Source organism: Symphalangus syndactylus, chromosome 6 (genome assembly GCF_028878055.3).
Source record: "Symphalangus syndactylus isolate Jambi chromosome 6, NHGRI_mSymSyn1-v2.1_pri, whole genome shotgun sequence".
NCBI lineage: Eukaryota > Metazoa > Chordata > Mammalia > Primates > Hylobatidae > Symphalangus > Symphalangus syndactylus.
This window is the reverse complement of record NC_072428.2, coordinates 21,819,095-21,827,426: the sequence shown is the minus strand read 5'-3', so window position 1 is coordinate 21,827,426 and position 8,332 is coordinate 21,819,095. Positions and strand designations below refer to the sequence as shown.

At 42.4% G+C, this 8,332-nt stretch overlaps 1 protein-coding gene across 3 annotated transcripts in view; it reads right to left on the bottom strand.

Annotated features, from left to right (window-relative positions):
- Positions 1-2,691: 2,691 nt before the first annotated feature.
- ELF5 (E74 like ETS transcription factor 5) overlaps positions 2,692-8,332 on the bottom strand; it is a 38,364-nt gene continuing 32,723 nt past the window's right edge. For all 3 annotated transcript variants that reach the window (XM_055281956.2, XM_055281959.2, XM_055281960.2), the window contains 2 exons: positions 7,733-7,928; positions 2,692-7,275 (listed from right to left, as the gene is read on the bottom strand). In XM_055281956.2, coding sequence (XP_055137931.1) covers positions 7,179-7,275; positions 7,733-7,928 — 293 coding nt within the window. In that variant the 3' untranslated portion in view covers positions 2,692-7,178. The remainder of the gene's footprint in view (positions 7,276-7,732; positions 7,929-8,332) is intronic.

The following is an 8,332-nucleotide window of genomic DNA, read 5'->3' as shown; positions in this document are numbered from 1 at the left end:
GAATAGAGATGGTATTTGATTTCTTTTGACTCCATGTGTAACTGTAAACTGCCACCAGACTCTTAATTTGAAATCATCATTTTCAGATGTTCTCAGACATTTTTAAGATGTCCTTAGAAATGGAAATGCCAGTATCTAGAGGACTCCATGTTATTTGTTTAAATCTATAGCCTTTGGACAGCCTTCTGAGACACCGATAAAATAGCAAATGCCCTAACTTTGAAAATTACTTAAATCTCTTGTCCATTTGCTCACTTACCTATGATTGACTTTTTAAAATAAGGGCTCAGAACCACTAGTCACTTTCCTCTTCCTTCGTTTTAAAACCCATATTTCCCTATCATGGTTGAAAATCACATGGAAGACTTTAAAGATGAGTTCTGAATACTAAATGAAAATTTGTTTTCCTTGAAAATCTTTATTCTGTTCATATTCAACACCAGTTTGTGCCGGGTGTGGTGGCTCATGCCTGTAATCCCAGCACTTGGGGAAGCCAAGGCAGGAGGATCACTTGAACTCAGGAGTTTGAGACCAGCCCGGGCAACATGGTGAAGCCCTGTCTACAAAAAATATAAAAATTAGCCGAGTGTGGTAACGCATGCCTGTAGTCCCACTTACTAGGGAGGCTGAAGTGGGAGGATCTCTTGAGCCCAGGAGGTTGAGGCTGCAGTGAGCCGTGATTGCACCACTGCACTCCAGTCTGGGCAACAGAGTGAGACCTTGTCTCAGAACAACAACAATAACAACCAAAAACAAAACAAAAAACCAAACCAGTTTATACTTTCAGGAGTTCCTGAGTTACGGGTTTCAGGAAACCATTAGACCACTAGCAGACAGATACAAACTCATTCTTGGTCTTTTAGCTCAAATTTCTTTACTCCTCTGTGAAACTCTTCTGTCTGAATTCCCCCTGTATTTGAGTATGCTTTGAGACTGTTATATTTGTAGACATAGAAAATAGATTTATCGGACTGGGTGCAGTGGCTCACGCCTGTAAACCCAGCACTTTGGGAGGCCAAGGCAGGTGGATCACCTGAGGTCAGGAGTTTGAGATCAGCCTGGCCAAAGTGGTGAAACCCCATTTCTACTAAAAATACAAAAATTAGCTGGGTGTGGTGGCGTGTGCCTGTAACCCCAGCTACTCGTGAGGCTGAGGTGGGAGAATTGCTTGAACCCAGGAGGCGGAGGTTGCAGTGAGCCGAGATTGCGCCACTGCACTTTTTATTTGGAAAGGTGAGAACTTCTGGAGATGGTTGGTGGTGATGGTTGCACAACAATGTGAATGTATTTAATGCTACTGAACTGTACACCTAAAAATGGCTAAATGGTAACTTTTGTGTATGTTTTACCACACAAAAAAATCCAATGGTCCATTCTTAGTCCTTGTCTTACATGGCCTCTCAGCAGTGTTTGACACAGTTGGTCATTCACACTGCCTTCTTCATTATTTATTTATTTTAGAGATGGCATATCATTATGTTGCCCAGGGTGGCCTCTGCCTCCTGAGTAACTGGGACTACAGGCACATATCACCATGCCCAGCTTTCCTCCTCCTCCCTTTCTCCTCCTCCTCCTCATTCTTCTTCCTCCTCCTCCTCTCTCTTCTTCTTCTTGTCCTTCTTGCCCTCATCCTCCTCCTTTTTTTCTTTTCTTCTTCCTTTTTTCTTCTCTCTCTTTTTTTAAAATAAGAGCTTTATTGAGCTATAGTTCACATACCCATTTAAAGTGTACAAGTAAATTTTTTTTGTATATTCACAGAATTGTGCAACCATCACCACAATCAATTTTAGAGCATTTTCATCACCCCAAAGGGAAGCCTGTACCTATCAGCAGCCACTCTCCATTTCTTTCTTAACGTTGCCCCCAGCCCTCGGCCATATAAGATTTGCCTACTCTGCGCGTTTCATTTAAATGGAATCGTATAGTATGTGGTCTTTTGTGACTGGCTTCTTTCACTTAGCATAATATTTTCTTTTTCTTTTTTTTTTTTTTTTTTTTTTTTTTTGAGACGGAGTCTCGCTCTGTCGCCCAGGCTGGAGTGCAGTGGCGCGATCTCGGCTCACTGCAAGCTCCGCCTCCCGGGTTCACGCCATTCTCCTGCTTCAGCCTCTCCGAGTAGCTGGGACTACAGGCGCCCGCCACCACGCCCGGCTAATTTTTTGTATTTTTAGTAGAGACGGGGTTTCACCGTGGTCTCGATCTCCTGACCTCGTGATCTGCCTGCCTCGGCCTCCCAAAGTGCTGGGATTACAAGCGTGAGCCACTGCGCCCGGCCGAAATGGCCGTCTTAACTAACACCATCTTGCTGTTAATCATGATAATCACCTGGCATCTGCCACTGAAGGCTCTCGGACTGCCTGGCCCAGACCAGGAGATTCTTTTTGCCTTAGTCGCTCTCCGTGAACTGATTCATTAACCCTTTCTTCCTATCCTTCTTCTTTTGATGTTCAATGTTACTTTGTTGTGGAATGTTTATAACATTTATATAGTCGCTCTCCGTGAACTGATTCATTAACCCTTTCTTCCTATCCTTCTTCTTTTGATGTTCAATGTTACTTTGTTGTGGAATGTTTATAACATTTATATTTTAAGTATACTATTATGTATGGTCTGCCGTATTCACTGACTTGTGGAGTGGCTTGAGCCTGTGTGCCTGCAGCTCTGACTACCGAGCAAATGGGAAGCACTGAGGCAAACTGCCTCCTTGGGAACTCCGTGCAGCTCATGGCTTTTGTGATTGAGATTACTTCAATGAAAGTCAGACATTGTGGAAAGACACAAATGTGCACGGACCTGGTCATCTCTGACCTCATGCTGCTCGTGAGACTTGCTCTTCTAAAAGGAGGACTTGGTCTGGGCTTTTAGAAGCACTGTGAAGGATCGCCTAGTTTGTTTCAAATAAATGTCAGAATTTTGGTTTAAAAACACATTAATTCGGCCAGGCACGGTGGTTCATGCCTGTAAGCCCAGCACTTTGGGAGGCTCAGGAGGGGAGATCATTTGAGGTCAGGAGTTTGAGACCAGCCTGACCAACATGGTGAAACTCCATCTTTACTAAAAACACAAAAAATTAGCTAGGTGTGGTGGTACACACCTGTAGTCCCACCTGCTCAGGAGACTGAGGCAGGAGAATTGCTTGAACCCAGGAGGCAGAGGTTGCAGTGAGCCAAGATTGTGCCACTGCACACCAGCCTGGGCAACAGAGTGAGACTCAATCACGAAAAACCAAAACAAGACCAACCACATTAATGTTGTCTTTCCTGGATAAAGGGCATCACTCTGATTTGTGATTTGTACTACGGAAGTGTTTTAAGAACTGCTTAGCACTCATTTTTCTGGGAGAAAAGCCACAAGCAAGCTACTTGGGCCATTTCTTTGCCTTTTAGTTCATGGCATTACCAAAGGGCAAAGGGCCAAATTCCACTTTAAATTCTCTGGTAAGCCAAATTGAAGGCCTTAACATTTTTTTTTTGTTTTAATCAGTGTTTTAAAGATGTGAAGGGTTAGTGGAAGTCAACTTAAAAAGTTCTGAGTTCTGTATAATTCTTTTTTTTTTTTTTTTTTTTAGGTAGATTCTCACTCTCCTGCCCAAGCTGGGGTGTAGTGGCATGATCTTGGGCTCACTGCAACCTCCACCTCTGTAATAGCTTGAATCGAGTTCAAGTGATTCTTGTGTCTCAGCCCCCGAGTAGCTGGGATTACAGATGCACCCCACCATGTCCAGCTAATTTTTGTATTTTTAGTAGAGACAGAGTTTCACCATGTTGGCCAGGCTGGCCTCGAATTCCTGACCTCAAGTGATCTGCCCACCTTGGCCTTTCAAAGTACTGGGATTGACAGATGTGAGCCACTGCACGTGGCCAGCTCTGTGTAATTCTGAACCTCTGAAAAATGTAAACAATCACATATTAATATATGGCAAGTTTGCTATGGAAAGTTCTATTGCAGATCCTTTTAACAAAGCAAGTACTTATTCCCTCATTTGACTATTTGATAAGTGAATTTTGCATTATCTATTGCTTTAATTTTTTGTTGTTTTGCTTTGGTATTGTTTGCTCAAAGTGTAATATTTTATTTATTTTTTTGAGACAGTGTCTCACTCTGTCACTCAGACTTGAGTGCAGTGGCACCATCACAGCTTACTGCAGCCTCAACCTCCTGGGCTCAAGTGATCCTCCCACTTCAGCCTCCCTAGTAGCTGGGACTATAGGTGCACACCCCCACGCCCAGCCAATTTTTGTAATTTTGTAGGGATGGGGTTTCATCATGTTGGCCAGGCTACTCTCGAACTCTTAAGCTCAAGCAATCTGCCTGTCTTTGCCTCCCAAAGTTCTGGGATTACAGGTGTGGGCCACGGTGCTGGGCCAAGTGTAGCATTTTAAACAGTCCCTTGTATTTTCTGTCCTTCAATGAATTGTATTATGGAGCTATATGTTTAAGTAAAACTCTTAAAGAGTGTGGTGAATTGGACAGTGATCCCCAAGAAGATATATCCATATTCTAATCCCTGGAACCTGTGAGTGTGACTCATTTGGAAAAAGGATCTTTGCAATGTCATAAGTTACAGATCAAGAAGGGGCTGGCTGTGGTGGCTCACGCCTGTAATCCCAGCATTTTGGGAGGCCTGGGCATGAGAATCACCTGAGGTCAGGAGTTTGAGATCAGCCTGGCCAACATGGTGAAACCCTGTCTGTACTAAAAAATACAAAAAATTAGCCAGGCATGGTGATGTGTGCCTGGTAGTCTCAGGTAGTTGGGAGGCTGAGGCAGGAGAATCACTTGAACCCGGGAGGCAGAGGTTGCAGTGAGCCAAGATTGTACTACTGCCTGTTTGTTCCACCCCAGTCCCTGCCATGCCCCTGAGATGCTTGGCTCTGCTTTATTGTCACTGCCAAGCTCTTGACTGAAAACTCCCCATTTCCCTCCTGTTAGCTAATTTCTCTTCTCCTGGACAGTCTTTCCTTTCATCCTGACTGTGGTCCATTAACATGGTACTTACCTCTTCAGGTGGCCAGGTCATGGGTCCCATATTCAAAATGTAAAGGCATTCTGGATGTTTTAACAACAACCATCAATAGTGCAAGAACAAAGTTGAAGGGCAGTTGACAACCTGCATGTCCAGAAGGCAGTAGGAAGTGACCAAATCCTCTGTCCAAAGGTGCAACTTCAATTTAGCTCCAGGAATTAACACCACAAGAGACTGAGAAACTAGTGTTGCCAGATATGATTTTAAAAGAGAAGCTAGAAATCTGGACTTTTAGGTGAATCTTTTGATTTCTAAATTAGGCAATGAAGTAACAGTAGGAAATAAAAGAAAACCTCAAGAAAACAGACAATACTGTGTGCACCAAACAAAAATACATCTGTAGGCTATGTGTGTCAATGAACTCCATTTTGTGATGGGAACCTCTGTCTTATGATATTAAAGGTGGAGGGTAAGATTACTCCATATATTTCTTGCACCTTTTTGGGCTCTTTAAAAATCTCCAGCCTGCCAGGTGTGGTGTGGATTTAGCAAAGGTTCTTAGTAATCCAGGTACTTGGGAGGTTGAGACGGGAGGATCACTTGAGCCCAGGAGTTAGAGGCCAGCTTGGGCAACAAGCAAGAACCCATCTCCAAAAATAAAAGATAAATCTCCAACCACAACTGCTAGGAAATGGAAGAATCACCAAAGGTTTTACAGGTTGTCAGTGTTTTGCTGAGGCTATCATGCTGAATTGAACGATACACAGACAGTTGAACATGTTAAATACTTTATTCACATTGTTTACAAACTATATCCACCTGGAAAACACATGAATCCAAAAATAGATTATTTTACAGTAATTCACATTTTTAAAACAAGTTACTTTGAAGTTCAACTCTAAGTACGGCGGTCTTCAGCCTGTACAGTGGTTCAGTGCCTCACCACTTGATTCCTGCTCTGGTGAAACCGAAGTCCTAGGGGTAGTCCACCTAGCTGTCAGTCACTAATAACTTAACATGCCAGTGATTGATGAGAAAATGTCAGTGCAGACTTTAACCCATGAACATTTATTGGTGTAAATTCACTGTCACTATTTTTGTCAAGGAAATACGTGTTTTAGCGCGTGAATACACATCAGGTAGAAAGACAAAACAAAAAAGACACACAATTTAATTTGCCGTTACAGAGTTGTTAGGACATTCCAGTTTTATAAATGTTTAACATCTGGACCAGAGATGGAATCAATGAATTTCGATTTTATTGTGTTGACAGCTTGAATCATAGAAACAGCAGTGATTCTGTAATTGATGCCAGTGTCTGTTGACTAACTCTGCATATCAGATGCCAGCCATCAGTTAGAAGGGGGAATAAACTCAGCAACAATTAATAATGTGGTTAATGTTAAGTGTTTAAGTCCAGAAAGATGTCTGTGGAAGTTTTACTGAGTGGTCAAAAAGATGCTCTGGTTTAGAAGCTTTATATAAACCTATGTTAAATCCAATTATGTACCAGCTTGATGGCTTAGCTCTTTCATTAATTAAGATACTTTTCTGCCCAGGTGCCATGGCTTACACTTGTAATCACAGTACTTTGGGAAGCCGAGGTGGGAGGATCGCTTGAGCATAGGATTTCAAGACCAGCCCTGGGCAACATAGCGAGAACCCATCTCAAAAAAAAAAAAAAAAAAAAAAAAGGATACTTTTCTATGGATTTTTGACTTTAATAATTTAAAATCTAAAGTATGTATGTCTTATATCTCACCCTCTCCTACCATAACCTGCAAACTAGTCGTGCTTTCCCCCACCTTTGGTGAGCTGCCACAGTTATTTCAAAACTTTTGAACCTTTGGGATGGGAGTATTGGATGTGTCTCTAATAGTAGAATTGAATAGTTTTTCTCTGATCAGCACCAATGGCATGGGCTATTGTCGTTCCACAACTCTAGGAAAATAATGTTTGATCAAGACACCACAAAAGACCATCCCCTCATCCCCTTGCAGAGAAAAAAGGATTTCTTAAGAGTTGCTGCTGTCACCCCTCGTAGACAACAACTCTGAATCCAAATGTAAGCTGAGATGTGGAGAAATTTTATCAGCATGTTTGCAGGTTAAAAAAAAAAAAGAGAAGAAAATGAAGTCTTTCCAACGTCTATTGCAATCTGATTGTTTTAAAAGACAGAAATCCATAAAATGAGCTTGATGCCTGGAGCAGATCATAGCTTGTCTTCCTGCCACCCGTGTGCATTTTTTCCAAATTTGTACACTAACCTTCGGTCAACCCGCTCCAGAATTCCTGTTTTATAGTAGTATCTGAAAAAGCAAGCAGAAGAGAAATTCTGGGAGAGCTTGCACCCTAGGAAAACAACAGAACACAAACACTGTCTCCTCATTCCTCTCAGGTGACAAGGCTGGTCTTTGGTTACCCTGGTATTTTCAGGCCCTGTTATCAACTTACACTTAAACATTTCCCAGACATCTTGAAGACTGAACCTCACCATTCTCAGTTCAAAATGTGTTTTTCTTTGTGTGTGTGGGTGTGTGAGATGGCCTGGATTCAGAGTGATCCCTGGGGAATACTGCCAAGAATGCTAAGGACAGCGTGTCAACTTACAAACCATAATCCTACCTGTAACTAAGAACCAAAGTTTTGTCTCATGACCTTTCCATTATCAAGTAAAAACCCTGCGAAAACAGTGTAATTTTCTACAGCCAGCCATTTTATATAACTCTTCTTGAAGGTTCATGGTATTTTATGCTATTAACTTACCTCAGGGCTCTGCTCAACTTTTCATACGTCATTCTGTCATTTTTCTTCCTTTGTCCCCACATCTTTGCCAGGGCTTCTGATTTAACCACCCGAAAAATTCCTTGTTCCCTGTCTTCCCATTCCAGAATGCCACAGTTTTCTTCAGGAGATAGAAGCAGGTCTCGTACAAATTCCCATAGATGAGAACTTTGGAGGCCTTTTGAAAAGGGGAAAACATTAGCTATTTACAATTTTTTTTAAATTTTTTTTTTGGAGACAGAGTCTTGCTCTGTCGCCCAGGCTGGAGAACAATGGCGCAATCTCGGCTCACTGCAACCTCTGCCTCCCAGGTTCAAGCGATTCTCCTGCCTCAGCCTCCCAAGTTGCTGGGACTACAGGTGCCTACCATCATGCCTGGCTAATTTTTTGTATTTTTAGTAGAGATGGGGTTTCTCCATGTTGACCAGGCTGGCCTCGAACTTCTGACCTCAGGTGATGTACCTGCCTCAGCCTCCCAAAGTGCTGGGATTACAGGCGTGAGCCACTGTGCCCCACTTGTTTTTTTAATTTTAAGAGAAGAGGTGTACAATTTCTCACTAGCTCATGAGAATTGCTGCTTTG